Below are 22,861 nucleotides of genomic sequence, written 5' to 3' on the forward strand. Positions count from 1 at the left end.
ACCTTTTTTCCACTGTAATGCTGAGAGTGCATAAAGGGGAAAGGAGAAACTAAACAGAGGCAAGCAGAGTTAATTTAGAACAACACATTATTGGGTGCTGACTGCAGATATGGAAAAGGACAATCTAATCGATAAGCCAAAAGAATGACAATGGCCTCTCAAATCAATGCCTGCACCCCATTTTCTCACTGTTAAAAGACAAAGCCTTTAATGCAGGTGTTGCTGCTGTTGTTCGCTCTTGTGCCTGTTCGTGTGTGCGTGCATTATGCGTTAATGTGTGTGTACGTACCTGGCTGCTGCTGTGGTGGAACAGTTGCCAGGACTAATCATTATTTAGTTGTGGCGGGGCTGGAAAGGTCAGCAGTCTGAAAGGTCAGGCTGTGTTCAACAGGAGCCAGATGCAGTCGTGCGCCGCTCAAGTGTCCAATTAAAGAAGGCCGAGTGAGGTTTGAGTGGGTCTGTGTGTGGGAGTGTGTGTGAAATGAGAAAGATGGAGGGATCAGATATTGAGTGTTTTGTTTTGGCTTTCCTAAATATCTGTATATAGGACCTGAATATACCATATAAAGTATATATAAAGTGTATATATATATATATATATATACACACTCGAGCAGGCTTTTGTCAGGGTAGCCTCAGAAACGACTAACGAGCTATTCACTAATCAATACAATCTCTCAGTCAGCATTTCTTGCAGTGGTCTTTCTGAAGTCCCGGGGTTTACAGTCTAAGACGCCATGTCATCCACAAGTTAAGGAGGATTTCTTTGTGAGCACAGAAAGACATAAAGCTCCACTAAAAGAGTGGTAGAGAAGATACTTTGATTACTAAAACTTTTGGATGTTAATCTCCAGGGTCTACAAAGAAAGGCTGCAACTCCTCCGCTCTGTCGGGCTGTGACGTGTAGTATGCTAACATCAGTTTGGGGGCTTCCAGAATAGGAAGGAGTGTTTATTGAAGCCCAGTGCAGACATAAATATTGAATATACTATATTAGATCATTTAAAAAAAATCTATTATTCATGTAAATATATGAACATGCCGTCAGAGGCGCTTTGAATGAGATTTTCTTACTTTCGGGACAAAACCTGGAAGCTGCGGTGTCACTTTAGCTCTCAGTTAGATTTATTTATTATGTGTGAATATGTGTTTTAGTGTGAGTCACTCTTCAGAGTGGCTAATGAACATCATTAGAGACAGAAGCTAACAGAGCGGCAGGGGCAGAATCCTCATCAAATCTTTTCTTTTCTTTTTTCTTTTCCTTTACACACAGTACGTTATGAAGCCACTTGAGACTATTAGTTTATTTATACCCTGTGATTCCTCCTCTTCACGCTATGAAGCAAGATGAGGCAAAGTAAATAAAACCACAAGGAAAGGAGGAAAAGGATGCAGAAAGAACGGGCAAATGTTTCACAACAATGCCACTGTGATAAAATAAGATTACTAATAAATCGCTGCAGATAACGAGTGCCGTTAAGTCAAACGAGCAGAGGACGAAGCGTCAACGGCAAACAGGGAGGCAGGTGGTTGGTGGACGAGGAGAAAAGGAGCAAAGGAGCGGAAACTCCTTTAATCTGCAGGGGGAAGGAGAGAGTGTCCTGCCTGTGTTTCCCCTATCAGAATCACTCATCTGAAAGCTTCACTTGCTCTTCATACAGCCATCATAATAACCTTCACACATCCACGGTGTGTGTGTCTGTGTGTGTAAATGTGCACATCTGCTCACCTACTGTGAATAGTAATAAGCAGCAGGGCATGATAAAATATGTCTGCCAAGTTAAGGATATAATAGACTTCCCTTCAAGGCCACTCATAACAACAACCTGAATAATGACCTGCATTAATTTGCACAGCACACTGAGCTCTACACTGGTCAGAGAAGGAATCCTTTCAGTAAGAAATAATTGAAAGCTATTTCAGTCTGTAGAGGGTCCCTCTGTGGGTGTAGACTAAACCCTGAAGGAAGGCACTCCTGCTGTGCACATTACTGTAAGCTAGAGCTAAGAAGGAGGTGGCGAGTTTCAAGCAGCTTTAATGTAAATTAAATAAGCAAGTGTCATTTTAACAGGACACCTCGTTATCGCCTTAGATTAACTATGTAGCAACAGAAAACATTTTATAGCTGTAAAAAAAAAAACACGTTGCCCAGCAGTTATTAGGCAGTGCTATCTGGTGCAAACCTTTAGGTCGTCATGTAGAACTAAAACTTTAAGCTGCATAGTGGTAAACAAATCAAAAAAAATGAAATTGTGTTAAAGCATTCAAATATGTGGAGCCACATGTTTGACATGCCAGACTTTTACTCTGGATGCGCTTCCTAATCCAACCCCAAAGGGATTTGTGTCACATACCGGCTCCAAAGTATAGTAGTTCACAACTCTGCCTGTTAACTGATAGCGCCTTGATGCAGTAACTGAATTAGATTGCAACAGATCAGAAGAAGAAAAAAATTGTCACAGTCCTGGACTTTTGGTTCATGACTTTGCCTTCTTGATTTCATTATTACTCTAGTCTCCCCAGTGTTTCCATGTTTGCATTTCTTCTTTGTGCTCCTGTTTCCTACTGTCCCTGTATCATGTTTAGTTAGTGTGGATCTTCTTGTTTTGGTATTTACTTGATGTTCTTACTTCCTGTCTTGCTGAGCATCTTGATTACTTAGCGTCTTCCTCTTTTCCTTCGTCCGTTGTGCTCCTCTGTTCATCTGAATTTATTCTTGTGCTTTGTATTAATTTTGGGATTTCTCTTTTTTTATGCTTTGTTAATGTTTGCACTTCCAAGACAGTAGAAAGCTGTTCTGCTCTCCATTTAGGTCAACCTCTGAAGGAACCAAAGAATATAAAGACCAAAATTTGTCCCCGATTTCAGACATGAGTAATCAGCAATATCCAAGCCCTAAAAAAATCACTAATGGACATTTCCATTACGCTTCTATGGAATAAAAATCAATGTTACCTAAGTTTCCATTTTGACTATCAGAAGCTAAGAGCTATGATAGCACAATTACCCAAACAGGTAGGAAATGTTTGGTCATGAGAGTGCTGTGACTCACTCATATCTATTTATGATACAAAGGTCTGCTGAGTCATACCCAAGCACAAATAGGGTTACTGACGGTGATCATTGCAAGAACGATGATACAAATCTCTGAACAGATCTCAGAATGTGAAACAGAAAAAGGCCATAAATCTACTTGGCATAATGTAAGACAATTACAGAGTCATTAGAGTATTAATCAGGTGTAAAAGTGGGACTTAACACGTGGGAGAACTCTAAGAACGGGCGTGGCAGTGCAGCACGGTGAAAAGAAACACTTCAAAATAAATCATGTAGTAAAGTTATTTTCTTTGTGTTTCTTAGGTTTACTACTCTTTGTTGATTTAGACCATTTAATGTAACGAGATGTAAACAGATGTTACTGCATGTGTGCTATCATAACTGTGTTCCTGGCCTTAGCCAGTGTGAATGCAGGAAACTAAACAGCATCATCAGCCTAAATTTAAACTGACAGCTGCTACCGTTGATCTCACTCAGTGGTTTTCACACTTTTTCTGACATGTCCAACTCCAGAAGAAGAAAAAACGTTGACAGTTTTTATCAAACATTAACAATAAAAAAAGGATCTGTGTTGAATTTAACTATTAACAAAAAAAAAAGGTGCACATCATCAATTCAATTTCACTAATTAACTCTTGTTTTTTTCACATTTTTCACATGGTTATTCCCCCCCCCCTCATCACCACGGCCTGCACTACAGTTTGATAATCCAAAGGCCCCATTATGCTCAACGTTCTCCCCATGGTGAATAGCACAACACGACAAAGTGACATCGCTCTGGTGGCAGTTCATCAGGTTGCGCACCTCTCGAGAAGCACACATGCTGTAGCCACATCCAAGTTTAAGACACAAGTGTACAACTGACTCGGTTTTTTTCACCATTTCAATGACATATCAGTACAGGAAGTCAGAGATTCAAAGATTATACAGTGGAAGGCGTTCCAACACTTTGGAAAGATGAGACTTTCTGGAAAACGAAAAACCCTCCTGTTGTGACTTCTTCTTGTGCCGTAGGCGCTAATACAAGATCTGTGGTGAGGGCGAAGCAATCAAAGCAGCGGTTATACTGGGGCCCTGAGAGTGGCCATGAAGACCACTGCCTGCTCTGCACCAGTCCAACATGGACTCAAACTGGACAACAATAGTGCTAAATAACAAGTATAGCTTACACTAAACAGCCTATCATTGTCATACTATTAGAATGATTACAATGATTGTACTACAATTTTGTTTTTTGACACCAGATACCCGGTTAACCAGATAAGATCCACCGCAGTTAACATAAGGACATCACACCTGAGGATTAAAGATTTAGCTATCAAACGTCTTGCTGAGCAGTGCTTCCCTTTAAAAACGCTGTTGTTTTTGCTCACTTGCACCCACGGTAGTAACACAAACACTGTTATCATTAGGACAAAAAGACAGAGAGAAAGCCACTGTGCAAACATCTTCCCATTCTTAGAGGTGATATTTGAAGGTAGCAACATGCTTCAAGGAGCTGTTCTATGTTTCATAACAACACAAGCTGAAGATCCTTTTCACCTCTGACCAAAAGCGTACACAAACAAAACAGTTAACCAGAATTCTTTCAGGGGCCTGACAATAGCTGTGCTCAAAAGGCAGAAGAGACAAGAACAAGACCTGCAATGACCAGCGTTTACTGAAGACGAAAGAGGACGACAATGTTGAAGAATCAGTGCTTCTCTCTTTTTTGCACAAACTGAGGTAAATCATAAACCATCCATAAAAAATATATTCCAAGACAGATTGTTTTCCTTACCTACCTTGCTCTGATATTCTTCAAAGCGGGCTACATTCATTCACTACAAACTAATGTACATGGAAATGTATACATCCTTTTGAGACACAATAGTGGGATGAAGAAATGCATTTGTAAATACGCTGACAACGTCTAGCACTGCATTTAATCAAATGTGTTTTTGATGTGCTATATCACATCTCAGCTCTAAACATTCGATGTCCGGACGGCGCGTGATGCCTTTCTCTCTCACTCGACCACGCAAAGTGACGCTCGAAAATCTTTCTTACACTCTTCCTCAACTTCCCCACCTTTTCTTTCTGTGCGGCTGCTCTCTGTCAAACTGTGGAAGCCATGGGTGGGTTGCGCCTAAACTCAAGGCCTGAGCAACAGCTGCAAAGCAAACCTGCTAAATTAACCGGGTCTCCATGAGCTTCACATATGCATTATTCTAATCAAAGCATATTAGATCATCCAGATACCTTAGACATATGGGTCTCTGTATTCTCATGCCGTCACCATCTGTTTCTCCTCCCCTGTTTTTTGAATTTTTTTCCCCCGTTGCTCTCCATCTGAGTAAATCCCTTGTTCACACAGCTGCTTTTCTGAGAGACTGGCATAGATTTCTAACATCGCAACTACTTCGTGATACGTTTCCACATCGAGTCAAACTTGGAGCACCATATGTGTGCATAACCACATGTTATGAGTTTTAGCTACATGGTGGATGTAATTCCAACTAGTTTGCAGAAAACGTACGCACATTATGTGCCTCGTGTCAGCTCAAAAGGAGACGAAATCCACCAACAAACTGTTCACAAACAAATTATCCTCTCAAAGAGAAACTGACAGAAAATGTTAAATTCTTATAAGATGCTGAAATTTTCCGATGAACAACAAAAATCCTGTTTTTCACCTACTCAGTTTTAAAAGCTACTATTGAATGAAAATCAGCATTTACATAATGAATATATTAAAATCATTTGTATTTTAAAGTTGCTTGCTCCTGGTTGTCTGTTTATTATCAGCGCCAATACAATCTACGATGTTGTAGCAGGATTTGTGCATATTTGGTTCAGTGATGTGGACTGAGGAGGAGGAGGAGGAGTGCATGAGAATGAGCACAAATCATTGTAGTTGTGCTTCTGCAAGGATTTTAGACGTTAACCAGAGTTACAGGGATATACAAGACAACCTAAACATGCAACATACACAGAGTATTTCCCACTGCCTCTCAGTCTGCCACTTTTATTTACTCAGAGCTGTTTCTACTAACTCTATGTTTAAAATGTCTCAGGTATGAGCAAAGCAGAAGTGTGAACACAAGACAGAAAGTTGTAAAGAAGCAAGGTGAAAAGTGAGCAGGCAAGATGTCTGCAAACTGTCTATTTCTGCAGCATTTTGATGGACACTGTTTTCACTCATCAGAATTAGGATTTTAGTTTATTACATATACATTTGTTATACAGTGATTCTCAGCTGGAGAAGGGTGGAGTGGGTCTTGTATGCAAGTCAGGAGATAGGATTGACAGACTCCACTAATTAATGGAGTTAAGATAACTCTAAATTACCCATAGGTGTGATTGTGAGTGCGAATGGTTGTCTGTCTCTCTGTTTTAGCCCTGCCTCTGACTGGTGACCTGTCCAGCGTGTACCCCACGTCTCACCCCATCGTAACTGGGATAAGTTCCAGGCCCCCTGCTACCCTGATAAAGATAATTGGAAGAGAATGGAAGGATGGATTTGTATGACTCATATCCTGCTTAGATTTGTTTCCTGTTACATTATTATTACTAATAAATGTCATAATACTGGGTGGCATACAGAAACTGTATAAACTTGGAGAAGAGACCAGTAAAGAAGGAATGGGTGTGGGTCACATTTTATGCTTCAGTGCAACATAACTTACCTGAGTTTTTAATTTTTTGACATTACACATCCAAATATAAGTTGTAACTATGTAGAAACTTCTGCAGAAGTCTGTGGCTCTGGATCTGATTGTGCTTCAAATGTTAGTAACTGGCATCTTTTCTAAGGCTGTCATTATATTCAGGACCTTGGGTTGTGGTGCATAACCAGTGTTTTTTTGGTCTTGTTTTCTCTGTGCAAGCTGAAAAATCAAAGCAGACGGTGCTTTTCATGATGGGGGCTTTAAAGAGATAGGGCATGAAATGCAGCATTTTAGATAGAGAGAGAGAGAGAATATAATTTTTGAACAATAAAACATGTTAAACGATTCTGCTAGACATTCAAAATGACAAAACACACACACACACACAAACATGCTTCTATATACTCTGAAAATCTGTTTAGGGAACATGCTTGCACTTGTGACTGCTCTCACTACAGCTGAAATCATGACTTCCATTTAATCCCAAGGTGGAAAGCTTTAGTTACTGGACATTTAAATCATCACACCATGAGACAGGATCCCTTAACACACGCTCAAATAACTGACGAGCAGCCATCAAATCAGCAGTGGTTCTGCAACACAGTTTTTGACAACACAAACAGTTTTATCGCTGCGTTTCAACTGCCCAGCTGTTCAAGCAGTAACCATTTAAGCAGTTATAGTGGGGTATGAGCGAAATATTTTTGCTTTATTATGTTTTTTGGAAAAGTCAATATCAAACCAGATTATGAAACAGATAAAATACTGAGTGTGCATCAGAGAATGCTTTTAGTGTTGTGTTTTTTGTCCTGCGGTGGTTGGATTGTGGGTGACAATGAAATCCAAGCACAGAAATTCAGGCACCTACCAGAGTTGGTGATGGTTAACAGGTCTAGACGTCTTTGTTGCTGGAAGAAAAGGAGAGAATAAAAGAAGTCAAATGTCATGAAATAATCAATCACAGTTCTCATTTATAAACCCTGCAGAGATGCTCAAATTTGCCAAATTAGTTTGCTGAGTTTAACAGCTTTCACAGTTGATGGTAAAATAAGATTATTTACTAAAGTTATTATTTGTCATTTTTTGACGCTCTGTGGGTAATTCTGTATCGACGTTTGTTAACATGTGTGGCGCGGCTGTGTTTGTAGTTGTATTTTAAGAGTACTGTGATGTCTCAAAAATGGTTTGAGACACTACTCAAACCATTGTTGAGTTTGCAGTCTATTTGCAATCTACAAGTTTGCAAAACCAAACTTGTCTTTTTTTCAAACTTGTTTCCCAAAGCAGCGTGTGCATGTGTGTGAGTGGGTGCACGTGGAAGTGTGATCTCCTCGGTTTCAATGGAGTGCGTTTGAAAGAGTGCGCAATTTTACACTTGACGACTTCGGCAGCTGAGAAGGAGTATTAGGGGGGTGCTAGCTGGCTACCCCTCTCTTTAACCTGCTGGCCTCCCACACACACACACACACACACACACACACACACACACACACACACACACACACACAAAATCACAGACATGTACACTTGACTGTCAAGCACTGCAGTAATCAACACCTCAGCCCTCCTCATCCACTAGTCCCCACGGGAAAGATCTTCACATTTTAGGAAAGTATGCACACACACACACACACACACACACACACACACAACGCATTCGTGTGTATGCATAAACGTGCATGAGAGAGTGAGAGAGACGGTATGGCTAGGTCACAGTCAACGCAAGCTTTTGGGTTTAGACATCATTAATATTCAAGCACCACACTAACCAGTTGCTGAGAGGGATAAGCAAAGAGACTCTCACCATACTTGGAGTCCTTCTCTCTTCAAATACAGCACTGCCTGGAGTGGAACTCTCTGATAGGCCTACTAAACACTTATTTTAGTATTTAGCAGATGTTCTTACTCAGAGTGACTTATAATATACAATACAAGTGGAAAGAGGTCCACTGAGTGCATTTCATCTGCCACTGTATTGACAATCAAGAATGCAGTGAGTCACACTACTCAGTTTTTTAATTCTATAAAATTTACCCAAAATGTTCGATACAAGTGGTGGGATGAAGATAACGATGAGAATGTGCTTTGAGAAATTTTATGTAGACAAAATGTGGGTATCAGTGGTTTGTAATAAGGTTGTGCTAAAAAAAAATATTAAAGGAAAAAAAAAAACAGGGAAGACGGAGGATGGAGATGGTGACATGACTAAAATTCCTGCAACTGTGTAGAGTGAAGTTGCAATCTCATTTCCTCATGATTGCGTTGAAGACGGGGACCAGATCTGTGACCACTCGCAGCCAGTTTCATTTTCAAAGCAACTTTGATGCATTGAGATGACAATAAAACAGCAATAAGACCGAGTCAGTCTGCAACTGAATGGGGTCAAACAGCAATTTCATACAATCGGTTTGTGATAACGCTGCAATTAACTGATAAATAAGTGAAAATCGCAAATCTAGTGCCATCTGCATAGGCAGAAATTGACATTCATATTAACCAATTACATTCAGAACCTCCATAAGTATTGATGTAGTTACTGCAGGACGGTTATTTAACTGCAACATAAAACAGGTGCTTAACAATCTTGCTTTTAAATCGGAGTATAACCACAGTACAGACAGTTGGCAACCAGTTGCGTCGAGTCCCTCATTACAGAAAGACACGCTGCAGATGAGTTATGCTCACTGGCACAGACCTACTCAGAGCCAACATGTCGACACTCTGCATTTATAAATCAGACAGTAATTAATTGCAAACTTTCACAAATCAGCCTGAGCGTAACTGCAGTCCAGATCAGACTGTGATTGTTTGGAGACAGTTTGCCCGTGCAACTGCCTTGTAATCAAAAGATGACAAAAGCAGTAGATGGAAATCAGCTGGTCTCTGCAACTTGCAGATACACAGATATTTCCTAGTTGCAAGGAGGTTACAGTCCTCTATTTACTTTAGTGAGACTGAACCATCGCGAGAAAGCTGAGAAGTATTTTCTTAGTGGTCTGACAAAAAAAGATGCTGAAATGTGATAATATGAGAGGGTGGAGGCATGCAGGTTGTTTTACAGGTAGATTTATTTACTTATGAAGCCTTGAGTAAAATGTCACTCATGCCACACTCACATTCCCATACAGAACATGGAGCAGTGTAAATATTCATGTTACATGTGAATGCACATGTGGCTGTAGTGCTGTGTGAAAGAGGTACAGTTGTTGTGATGGGAGACCACGTATGCGGTAGAGGTCACTGTGACATCATGAGTCATAGACAAGCTGAGATCACAAACACACACACACACACACACACGCACACACACACACACACACACACACACACACACACACACACACAGAGCCCCTACCGTCTACAGACATCCACATGCACAGGGCTGTTGCTACCACCTTAAGAGATCACAGAGAAACACTGACACCTCTTATTCTTAAAATTGCTGCTGGACAGCAACAGACCACATTATTTTTATTTCTTTTTTTCTCTTTTTAAAAAATTATATATTTTTCTTTCTTATTTTGTCTGCTTGGACGTATATTGTTAGATTTACACGGTCCAGCTCAAGCTCTGCATTATGACGTCCATGGACACGTGTGAAATAGACACGCAAATGTGAAACAGACACGCATGTAGAAGTTGAATTACCAGGAAGTAAAAAAACAAATGCAGAAATGTCTCGTCTTAAGTTTCTTAAAACGGAAGTTTATGCATTAGCAGAGAGGTTGATTCAATTATCACTGGGATTGTGTAGCACCCTCTACTGGCCCTAGAAATCCCTGCAAGTGAAACTGTGGTGGAGTGACTGCTGAAGTGGCATTTAAAAAATGTTTCAGATTTTATTAAGATTATGGTACAGCTGTAGAAAATCAGACATATGTGCGCACAACATGCAGAGTGCCGAGGCACTTTAAACCCTGATAACATTTTAAAATCTATTCTCATACTCAGCCCATCCATTCTTATACTCTCCTACGAACACACACACACACACACACACACACACACACACACACACACACACACTCTTACTCAATCTGTAACCACCAAATTCAAAGTGTAAGCGCCGTTCAGCCTGCCAGTACGTATATACAGATACTGAATCTGTGGTAGAGAATTACAACACACTACCACTGCTTTATCTTCCTGCTGCTTTTGTTAGTCCTCAACATGAATAACGTGCTTAGGAGACACACACACACACACACAAACATACGCACAGTGAAAAGGGAGCAAGACAGACAGAATCACATTAGCAAAAGCATTTCAAGGCAGAAAATAGGATTGAATTAATCTTCATCAAACATAGCCAAGAGCTGGGGGATCACACCCTGGCTGAAGCCATCCCAGCCTCACTGCCCCCTCACTGCCATAATGTCTGATGAATCAAATACATTAAATATTTGTTTCTGACTAAGTGATTGATTTCATCCTTAAAAAAAAATCTTTTGATATTTGACTGCAATGAAATTATACCTTTTATGGCTGACAGCTTAACAGATACTAATTACACCGACCTGATGACTGATGGAGTGCACGTTTGAATAAAAATCCAAGAAGGAGAAATTATTATTTGGAAAGAAACCCGTCAGCCTCAAATCCACACATTGTTTACCGCAGGTGAATCCAGACTGAATGCCAGTTTAAGTGTTATTAGGTCAGAAAACAAGAAAACAGTTGGGAGCCAGAGGTGACGGCCACTCCAGCTGTCATCATGTCCAGCCAGCCATTGTGGACTCTGGGGCTCTGTGGCCAGCAGCACAGTAAACAACACAGAGACAGACCAAGAGACCAGAGTCACACATTGACTTAAAACTGTGTTATAGGAGACCATAATTAACTTTTTATTTTTATAGGCAACTTTAGCAGTAAGCCTGGGTCAGTGCTTCTGTTCTTCAATATTCGATCTTTACGCCCATAAGTGGAAAGAAGCAATTTTGCAAAGACTTCAAACAAAATGTAAAATTGATATTCTGACTAAAAGATGAACCGCTGCGTTTCTATATAAATGCCTTTATTAGATTCTCTTTTTATTAGTTTCGATTAGTCTCTCTTGAATATTACACATATATATATATATATATATATATATATATATATATATATATATATATGTATATATACACACACACATATGTGTGTGTGTAATAAACAGGCTTATAATATTACTCCAACAATGTACCCCCTCCTCCCAATAAAAAAAACGAATCTACAATATTCTGATCAGTATAAATAAGTTCATTAAGAGAACCAATCAGCAGGCCAGATAGCAGACGGTGTCACCATCCTAATCTGGGTGGGAAAAGGAGGAGGAGGAAGGAGTCAAATCGAGTGACAGCAGTGGAAAAGCCATTAATGTACTAAACCCCTGCTTTATGAGTAAATTAAATATTCATTCACAATCTACCCAAAACCCATTTGCCAACATTTCCTCCAGAATTTACTTTTCATATTTGCTGATTGTTATCACACAGAAAAGAAAGGCTGAGAGAGTCAACGGACAGAGGAGGCAGAGGCCCCGCCTGGCAGGGGTGGGAGGGATGAGTAGCTAAAATCCCAGCCATCAATTTGTAGCTCATTTCAAATTAATTTAAAGTCAATATGGCTAAATTACACTGCTAAAGCCACCACCCAACTACTTTCACAGTTTTCAATTTTTAAAAATGAATTTGATGCCGTTGAAGGACACTAAAGTGTACCTCTGTGAACTGGGAAATATTACAGCATGTTGTATAGGGATGTTTTTTGGTAATTTATAATAGCATTATTAGCAATTATATAATAGCAATTATAATAGCATTATTATTATAATTATAATTATTATAATTATTTTTTTTTTTTTATTAACAGTAGTAGCAAAAGTTCATAGGACTGGAGTGGACTGGTTCTTATATAGCGTTTTTCTACTCGAGCACTCAAAGCATTTTATACCTCATTTTATACCTTGCCTCATTCATCCATTAACAATTAGTCATTCAAGCACTTTTTTCTACATCTGCTTTCTATCTAACATTCACACTCTGATGAACACATTGGAGAACAACTTGAGATTCAGTATCTTGCTCAAGGCATGGGCACTTTGTCAGGGAGACTAGAGCAGCCGAGGATCAAACCACCAGTCTTTCGATTAGTAGATAGCCTGCGCTACGGCCACCAAGTGTATATCCCATTCACTAGCTGGGCCCACGTCCTCATTTTAGGTTTGGCTGCGTTTTTCAGTAGATAAAGGTGAATGGCTTAAACGTGAATTGAACTGCAGATTGGGGAAGGTCTCAGAGGCAGATCCCCCTGTACTAATGAGAAGTGCAGGAATTTTAAAAAAGGAGGGAGGGTGGGGCACGAAAATGAGAACGACCAGCTTGTAGAACTGGGAGATCACATTTGGATAAGAACCGGACAGGGCGTGTTTGGAAGCGTGATCTCGCTCCTGAAATTCAGATAACTTATCTCCAGTTGTGTGTATAGTGGCATATACAGGTAGGTTTGTATATATGTGGACAATCAAACAATATCTGGAGAATTTCCCTTTCCTGAGAAACTCTTGGGTTGTTTTTGCAGCATGCTTTGGGTCACTTTCCATTTAAAATGTGAAACTGTCTTATCTCCAATATTTGTCTGTACATGAGCAGAGAGTATAGCTGTTCACAATTTATCCTGCTACTTCTATCAGAAGTCCCGGCATCAGTAAACACTCGCGTCATGGTCTTACTGGCGGCCATACAAATCCATGCAATGACATTACCTCCACTGTGTTCGACAGATGATGTAGCATGCTGCAGATCATGAACTCTCTATGCTTTACTCTTCTCATCATTCCAGTACAAGTTCATCTCAGTTTTCATCATGTTTTCACAGTGGTGCTGGCTCTTTTTGATGTTTTCTAACAAAGTGACCTTCCTGTTCTTGAATGTAATCATCACAAAGTAGTCTCTTGACTGTAGACCTTGACAATGATATACACTACCTCCTTGAGTGTTTTTGACTGGGTTATGTGTTGTGAAATTATTTTTCTCAACCATGGAAACCAGTCTGGGGTGGTGTGGTGGTGCAGTGGTTAGCATTGTTCCCTAACATCAAGAAGGTTCTGGGTTTGAATCTCTGGAATTTGCATGTTCTCCCTAGGTATGTGTGGGTTCTCTCCGGGCACTCTGACTTCCTCCCACAGAACAAAGACATGCACGTTAGATTAATTGGGAATTCTAAATTCCCTGTTGGTGTGAATGCGGGTCCCTTTGATGGACTAATGACCTGTCCAGGGTTTACCCCAATTCGCGCCCTGTGAAAGGGAACTGCACTTCAACAACTGGATAAGTGGATAAAAATAAAAAAGGGGACAGACACCTTCTGCAGTTCAGGTAAATAAAAGGAGTAGTTACTTTTTGAGGAAAGTACACACAAAGTAACCACTGCATTTATGTCATGTCATTCATGGAGAGAAGCAAACAGTCATGATTGCTCTGATATTCATCATGTCATCATCAAATGTGAATGATATTTGTTTGCTTGCAATTTCTTTTGTAATGTCTATTAATGATCTCAGCTTTTGCACAGTGCAAATAGTCATAACTTCCAAGAAGTGATCTAAACATAGCCTCACTTGGAGGTATAAGAAAAGATCATCTTGATGGAGCGATCAGACAAATTTAAATCAGGATGGTTTTTGATTCCTGGAACTTTCTGATCGCATACATTGCATATAATTTGATATGAGTATGCTAAGTTACAGGCATTTTGTCTAAGTGTTGGCAGCTTGTTATGCATCAGTTGTTACTGTGCATAAAATTGTGCATATTTGTACCAATCCTGGTTTTACCCCCAGCTCTGTCGCTCTGTCGATGGTGTCAGATTGCAGGAAACAGACATCTGCATCCAGTCTCACTGCTGTCCCCCGAGTCCCAGAAATGCACACACACTCGCACGTACACAAACACGCTCACAAACAGCTTCCTATCATATATCCAGGGTCACTGTGAAGGTCGATGGTTGATGGGATTTTGAGTAAGAGCATCTTTGTTTCAGCAGCCTGACTAATCTTCCATTGTTTTCTGGTCCTCTCATCCTGTCTTCGCTCTGTCTACCTCATCTGGTAAAACTGTCCAATCACCTTGTGTGAGTCACTATTTTGACTTCTGTGGACGCTTATAGAGTTAAGCCCCACCACCGCCACACAAACACGAGGACTGAAATGATCTGTAGCACTCTAGAGGCAAAAAAGGAACCTGCTGCATTTGCCTGTCTCTGTGTGTCGAGCTGCATCTTACTCATAGTCCCTTGGTAACAAAGAGGGGAGATGAGGTAAGAATGAGCTAATGGGATGAGCTTTTTAGGTTATGTTTGGGTGTGGCTGTCTGCCCCACTAAATTCAAGTACATCATAACGTCAGAGGAATACAGGTTTTCAGGACATGAGGTTTCGTAAGCTGCAAACTTAGTGGGTAAAATTTACAAATGAACACGAGACTTTAAAAAATAAAACATAAAGATTATAATCTCAGGCATCAGATAAATATATCAAAGGATCCCCCCCCCCCCCCCCCCCCCCCAAGATGTTGTTTCTCTACTGGTTTCTTATCATTCAAAATGGGATCATGCCTCCATGTCTATGGCAGTTTCAATTAATACATGTCGTGGTCCTTCGAAAAGGTAAAAAAAAAAAAAGCATGGGAGCGTAGGGGATGGAAAGCAGGCCTTTGTTGCGTGACCAGGAGCCCTCAGTTAAAAATACAACAAACCAAATAAAAGATTTATTCCTTCTGAGAGCAGCTTCCTCCTGAGCGGAAGAAAGGACAGCCGTTGCCACCTGCATATGGCACACAGCTCTCTGCTGCCATTACAGCGGTGCCTCTAACACTATGGACTGTAGTATGCTATCTGATAACATGCACAACAGCTGGCGTGTACAAATAATACATGCAGATGCATACAAGCATTCAGTCAAACACATGCACGATGTAAAGAATGTTCATATGTTGTACAGGTTATAGAGGCATGCACACCACTGCCTTTTCTCATAGCAGTTAAAAAACATGATTCAATTCCATCTTGATCATTAAATATTCATGAAGACCAATTAAAAGAGCAGCTAGGCTGGCTGTAAGGACCCTTTCCTCCATATTTCTGTCCGAGGCAGTCTGTCAGATTTCCTGTTTTTTGATCAAGGACCCCATGGGTGCAGACTATATGACCATGGTGGCCCACTTATCTTTTTTCAAATCCTCAAACTGTCAGTTTAAAGGCAATAACTTGATTCAGTTGGCCGATACTGGCTCCGCCAGCCAGATGGTAACAAAATGTTCCCTCAACACCATACTTTGAGTGGCCTTGGATGTGACATCACTTATGTGGGTGTGTTATCCAAGTTTGACTGGCAGTGTGCAAGTTTGACAAGGGCACTGCTGGCTGTGACAGCCAACGGCAAAACTAATCTGCTCCCTTTTATTTAAAGAAGCTTTGGACAAGATGTACAAGTGTGTTAAAAAAAAAAAAGTTGGGACGCTATTTAAAATATCAAGAAAAAAACATGCAGTGCTACATGTTGATGCGTCTTTTGAAAACACAGGCTAACCATTTTAGAACTGAAGCTATGAATGTAAGACATTCAGTAGCAATAGTAAGATGTCTGAGGTGGATGTCGGCCAATGAGCTACATTTGTTCTTCAACAGACTGACTGAGCTTGCTTGCACAGATTCCAAACATCACCTGCTTAGATCTCTGCTCTCTGCACTGCAAACATTCAGGCAAGAAGACAAGTGTGTGCTGTTTGTGGTAGTCCCAAACAAAGGAAATACAAAAAAAGAAGAGCTGGAACACCAGGAATGGCTATCTCAAAAAATGACTCCAATAAGAGAGTACAGGAATGATATCTGTAGCTCAAGAGCTCCTCAGGGAACTGTCTTTGTCTTCTTTTATCTGCTGCATATCACAGCACTGTGAAACTTTCACAGTGCCTCTCAGAGGACTCCAGATTTCCCAGTTCAAAACTGCCCTGTATTCAGCATTATGCTGATCAAGTGAGAGCTCCTACTTTAATCCTAGTCTTTGCAACTAAAAATACAGTTACATGGGGGATTGGTTTGAACTATGGCGTCAAGTGGTCCAAAGTTTAGAGGCACTGCCACCTGATGAAGACCAGATAAGCTGCCTTGGAGACTCCTTACTAGGGAAACGGTAGTAACCAGACTGAAAAGCAGCGCACATTTCGGTGCTTTTTTTTCTTGATACCAGGTACGTACGTTCTTTTAGAGCAGAGCTACAGATTAAAAATGCCCAAGGCAAAGCGGTCAAAAGTCTTGCTGTACTTCACAGCAAAAGATGCAAACTCAGCAGCCTGCAACAAGTGCTTTAAGGTGATAATGCGCAAAGGAGGTAACACCTCGAATCTCAAAACACCTGCCGATGCATAGCGTTTTTTTAAAAGCTGAGAAATGCACCGTATTTGATAGCTTGCTGCAAGACCCCACACCAAGCACATCTACTGCGGGAGTGGTGCCTGTTATCGGACCCGGAGTTAGCAACATACCCCAAGAACCCGAAGAGGAGAGTCCTGGCCCCTAGCCCTGCCAGTGTGACGGATGATGATGGCAGCAGCAGCCGTTCTTCTCTGGGTGAGTATCTTAATGTTGTTCGTGTGTAATTTACGTTGAGTAGGCTAACCACGTTATTAAATTAATGCATGTAAGGTGCACTAGCAAACATCGTCGTAGTTACATGTGGCTGTCTTCTTGTTTGATAGAGTGATACCATATATGCCCTATAGCTGCAGAAAAGGCTAACATTGTTATCTTTTTACAAAAAAAAACAACTGCTAAACATGAGCGGTTTTAGGACAAAGTTTGTGTTTTCCATTGTTTAAGCACCGGTTCCAACCAAAGGAGGTATGTTGTATCAACAGAAAAGGCTAACTTGGTTATCATTTTGCAGAAAAAAAGAGACTGCTAAAAATAAAAACATAAGAGGTTTTTGGACAAAGTTTGTGTTCTCCATTGTTTAAGCACCGGTTCGAGCACCGTTTAAGCACCGGCACCGTTTCAAAAGTACCGGTTTGGCACCGGTATCGGATAAAACCTAAATGATACCCATCCCTACTCCTTACGCAGTCAAACTGTGAGTCCTTTACAGTGTCTCCACAAAACTTGCTCCCAGTCCCTCTCACCTGTTCAACTCCAGAAAAGGAGTCTGGTCATACCTGCCACGGTGTTTGGTTGCCCAGGTGAGAGGGATCTGTGAAAAATCAGATCAACTTTTCTGTTCAAGACTTAGTTTCTGTCATGTTGTGATCCAAAACTGAGTTTATCTTTTCTCCATGGATCATGCATTCACAGGGCAGCCGTATACAGTGTGTCTGTGTGTCTGTGTTACGCATGTCCTTGATATGAGTGCACATGCCTGCACAAATGGGTAACTTAAGAGCCCCTGCTGAGCCAAGAGTTTCCACTTTGACCCGGCATAGAATCGATGACAGACTCTTGACACTGGGGACGAATCAATGACTTGAGGACACTGATAGCATACACACAACTACCCTCATAAAGACACACCCACTCAGATGGACTCTGTCCTATCATCATTTCCCCATTGGGCTGTGATTGACCCCTGCCTGATGGAGTGCAGGTGTAGTGACCTGGTATTTACTAGAGAACGCTGAATCAATGCCCCGTCGGTCGCAGGCACTCGCTCAGGACAACGCTACATCACTACTGAGCACAGATAAATGCCTTGCTGTCCTACCATTAGTAAGGAAGAACATTAATCATTTAAATCATAAATCATTGTTGACATATCTAGTTTAGAACTAAATTAGTTTTATTAACGGTATGTATAAATACATAAAAATAATCTTGGACCAGCTTCTCCAAGACTTAATCTACTATACACTAAATGTATGAAGACTATTTCCCATTAAATGATGCCTCTTTGGTCATGTCAGTGGAACAAATGGCTGAAATGAATACTGGTCTATCTAGCTCACTAGCTCAACACACAGTAAAAAAATGCCACTGTATCCCTCATTAACAAGTCCTAGAGAGCAGGTTTTCATTTATATGACAGCATGCTATGTCTTCTACTGTGTGGTAAAAAGTTTTATCTTTGGGAAGCACTCCAATGCCAGTGGTATATTGGAAAATCCACCTTGGTTTTATAGTCATTTTATGTGAGCAGTCATCAATCAACTGTGAGAGATTGAAAAACGGGACTGAGATTATTAAACACGGGGTCTCAATCCTTCAAAGGTGTTAAGTTTTTGCGACTGAAACTTATAGTTGTGCTTCTTCTTCTTCTTCTTCTTCTTCTCAGAACACTGAACTTGAATATCGATTGCCGTTCTCCCTGTCTTCAGGCCTGCCCTACTGGAGTATCAATAGACAAGTTGTAAGGTTGAAAAGTTCACCCATCTGTTCTCAGGGGCCTAATTGGAGCTGAAGGTCAGGGGAAGTGTACTTTTCTATTGGTTTATTGCCTTTATGGATCCAACAACAGTGGTGAACGTGCCCGTGCACGTGTGTTGTGCTACTCTCTTGTTTCTTGCTGCCATTTTCCATTTCAAAACCTGTTATTTTTATTTTTCATGATATCCTACACAACAAATTCAAATGTCTGTTATCTTCAAGTAACCAGACAGTGGGAGACATATTAGAAAAGAAATGAAACAAAATGTTGTGTGACTAAAGCGTTTTCTCCGGCACAACTTTCCCATTTAGTTGAGTTCAATCAGGTATCGGAGTGGAGTGCTGAATAGTTCTTTAAAGCTGGAGCAGGCTGGGCCGCTGTGTTACTGGTAATTAAGCGGGACAATAATTAGCTGCTAGCAGTGTAGAGAGAAGCAGGTGGGGGGAGAGTTTGGGGGAGAGGCATTGAAACACGATTTCAAGCAAACAAAAACAACACACACACATGAAATCAAACTACGAGACTTAAGAGATGTGTGTATCTTTTCCCCATGTCAAAACAGCCAACGCACTCTCCAGATGTTGATGTGTGGAGCAGATGGATGCACTGTTTGGTGTCTGGTAACTTCTAATCACAGTCTGGAATGAGAGGGGGGCTAGAAAAGATGACGGGGTGGTGTTCAAAGGACACTTGTTTGATGAGCAGCAGTGGGTGTATCAGGAAAGGGACGAGAGAAAGTTATGCTGTACAGTAGTCTCCTTCCTGCTCTCTGTCTCACTCTGTCAAGAAAGCTTCAACTTCCTGCTAGTGTCATGTGACTTGGAACCTAAAAATCAATTTAACGCAAACAAAGCTGTGTTGGCCGTCGCAGGTACCTGGCTTACAGCCAGTTCTAATAGCTGTGTGAGTTTATGTGCATGTGTGTGTGTGTGTGCGAACTGGGCCGGTCTGGGGTACTCCTGTGTAACCTGCCTGTGCAGGAATGCAGCACGGCAGGGGTAATAACAGAATGAGAGCTAATATGTGTTGTTGCCTTTCTGTTGACTGCTGGGAATTTTGTTTTGGTACGAAGGTAGGAATGAAGACACGTGAACCAGAACATATTTTTTTCATATGTAAAACGTGCTGCAAAACAAACTCAGGTAGACTGTGTTATTTAAAGTTTGCATGACAATACTCTGCAGGTTAGTGCAGGATAAACAGGTTAGTTTGCTGTACTGTGATGGATTTAAAGTAAAGAACAGTGCGTGACTGGTGCACAGTGGCTGTGGTGCTTATGGTGCGAGTTAAGTTAGATCAAGTGAAGCAGAGATGCATTTGAAGTTAAGCTGATTATGTTTGACTGAACTGCAACTTCATACAGTCTAATAAAAAGACAGCATAAATGGTATACCGTCATTGTAGGATGGAAATCAGGCAGGACATGCAGGAAACATCTGCTTACATCTTGTTGAATTCAGTTGTGTACATCCACAAAGAGGAGCAGGTCAGCTGATCACAGCCTGTGTATTAAGAAAATCTACTGGAGCTTACATTAGAAATTATTGTCAGTTGTGATTCATTTCTCCACACTGAGCCATTACAGCTGATTTTAGGGTCCCCAAACCTGCTGAGTTCCACTTTAACATATTCCCTGCTCATTTTCCTGTTTAGAGACAAAGTCATTCTCTACAATGTAGAGAAATGGAGATTTTTTTTAAATGTTCCTTCTTTTTCTCTGCTCATGTTCAACATGACTGATTCAAACTGAGCACATTTGTTAGAATTAAAATTTAGACTGAACTCCTGAGGTTCAGTTAGCTTTGCAAAAAAAATGCTTGTAGAAACGTCCTCCAAAGAGCTACTTTTTATTTTCTAACTTTGAGTAGATTTTAGAGCCTGTTCTTTTTCACTTTCACTTGAGGATTTTGTAGCAGTAGTATCTGTACTTCTACTTAAAAGTAAAGTCTTGATACTTTGGCTATTTATTGAGTGTGTATGGAAATTACATAACCAATTACATGACACATCACTGACTGAGCCTGACATCCAGAGATAATTTTTCAGCAAAACTAATCTTTCTCTAGCCTCATCCATAATTGCATTATATTAACATGTTTATAACATCATCTGCAAAAACACTACTCTTAGTTTTGGTTATTTTAAAGCCTCACATGTGTGTATTTGTCTACACCTACAGAATCTGTGTTGCTAATGAGCAGCACTGCTTCACTGTAAAGCTGCACCTGCCTCCACCAGCTCTGGCCCCAGCCCCTGCAAAGCTTCTTTTTTAACCTGGCCTATCTTTTCTCTCTTGCATTTCTAGACCTTTTACTGCCCCAGGAACCCCAGTCAAGGTCTCCCCTCCTCTCAGGAGCCTCTTTCCCGCCCCCTGAGATAAAACAAACAAGAAAACAGTCGTTTGACGCATCTGTAATCACCTTAGTTATATCCGCTGGAACTGAGGGCTTTTAATTTGCCGTGCTTTTAATTTGTTTTCACAGCAGTTTCGAGCAAATTGAATTTGTTAATTAAAGCAGCAAAATGAAATGCTGAGCATTATTGACGAGATGCTAATTGGGTTAGTGTGGAAATTGGAAGTGGGGGTGAAGTGGGGTGGGTGGAGGCTAACGAGAGGGCTGAGGGAGGAGAGCGGGGCATTTTGGGGTATCAATAGTCAGGACAAATCACATTACAGAACAGCGCAGAAAGGCTACATGCCAAGTGGCCCTGTGGCGGCTCCATTATGATCTGTGTGTAGGTGTGTGTGCACGCACAATAAAGCTCAGTTTTTGGGAGGGCAGACGGTTGTAGTTCCTCCTGATTTCTTTCAAACACGAGTAAATACAACCCTTTGTTTAGGCAGGTGTGTTCACACAACCTGTCAAACAGCAGTGTATGATATTTTTTACTCCACAGCCTACCAGGAGCACTCACTGCTTTTCTTACTGTTGGCCAAATCTACATAACAGTTCCATAGTAACAATCAAAATTATGTGAGAATAACCAATACCATTATCAGCTTTGCGCTTCTCCATCTGCAACTTTATACAACAAAAGTGGCAAAATTCAGTCACAATCCTCTAACGTGTGTCTCAACCTCAGAAATAAGCTGGAGTATGTGTGCAGCGGCTAGCTTCGATATTTGTAAATCAAATTTGCTGCTTTTCCTCTTAAAAGCAGCACAATGCCAAACCTGATGCATGCGTTGTGCTGAAAGGAAGGCCCATTCTGGCTTATCCTCATAGCAGTGTGATGGATTTGTGTAGGGGATGCAGGATTCGGAAGAGCAAATACATTACAGCACTGCACATTTTAAACAAATATATAGGAATCTGAATAAGCTTTACATTTCAGAAGATATCACAAATCCTGCTTCAGACCTTTACCAACACAACTATATGAGAGACCTGTTATTATCTGCACTTTGGGATTTAACAATTCTGAAAGCAAAAACGAAATGACATTGCAAACATCCACAACACTGAACGGCAATGATTGCACTGCAGTTGGAATAGAATGGGTATTTTTATTTTTAATTCATGATCCATGACTTGTGGTAAAAGGATTTTTTCAACATAGTTGTTGTTGTTCATCACCTCTCAAGAAAATAAAACTAAGGTATGATTTAAATTTTTTTAAAATCTTAAAAATCTTTTTTAATGGGTACACCTAAGTGCAAACTGCATTTAATTAGACACATTAAGACGTTGTGAGAGAAGTTATGGCTGTGAAAGCTGTTCATATCATTGCACAAAACCCAGTCTTTTGTTGCAGCTCTGCATATT

At 40.7% G+C, this 22,861-nt stretch overlaps 1 protein-coding gene across 1 annotated transcript in view; it reads right to left on the reverse strand.

The window, feature by feature from the left end:
- Positions 1-22,861, reverse strand: part of agbl4 (AGBL carboxypeptidase 4) — a 351,287-nt gene that overhangs the window by 102,151 nt on the left and 226,275 nt on the right. The window contains exon 6 of the mRNA XM_085264070.1: positions 7,576-7,615. Within this exon, the coding sequence (XP_085120196.1) occupies positions 7,576-7,615 (40 nt within the window). The remainder of the gene's footprint in view (positions 1-7,575; positions 7,616-22,861) is intronic.

This window comes from Mchenga conophoros, linkage group LG23 (genome assembly GCF_057382185.1).
Source record: "Mchenga conophoros isolate Kocher_MC1m ecotype Shallow Benthic linkage group LG23, M_conophoros_male_GT1.1, whole genome shotgun sequence".
NCBI classification, from domain to species: domain Eukaryota; kingdom Metazoa; phylum Chordata; class Actinopteri; order Cichliformes; family Cichlidae; genus Mchenga; species Mchenga conophoros.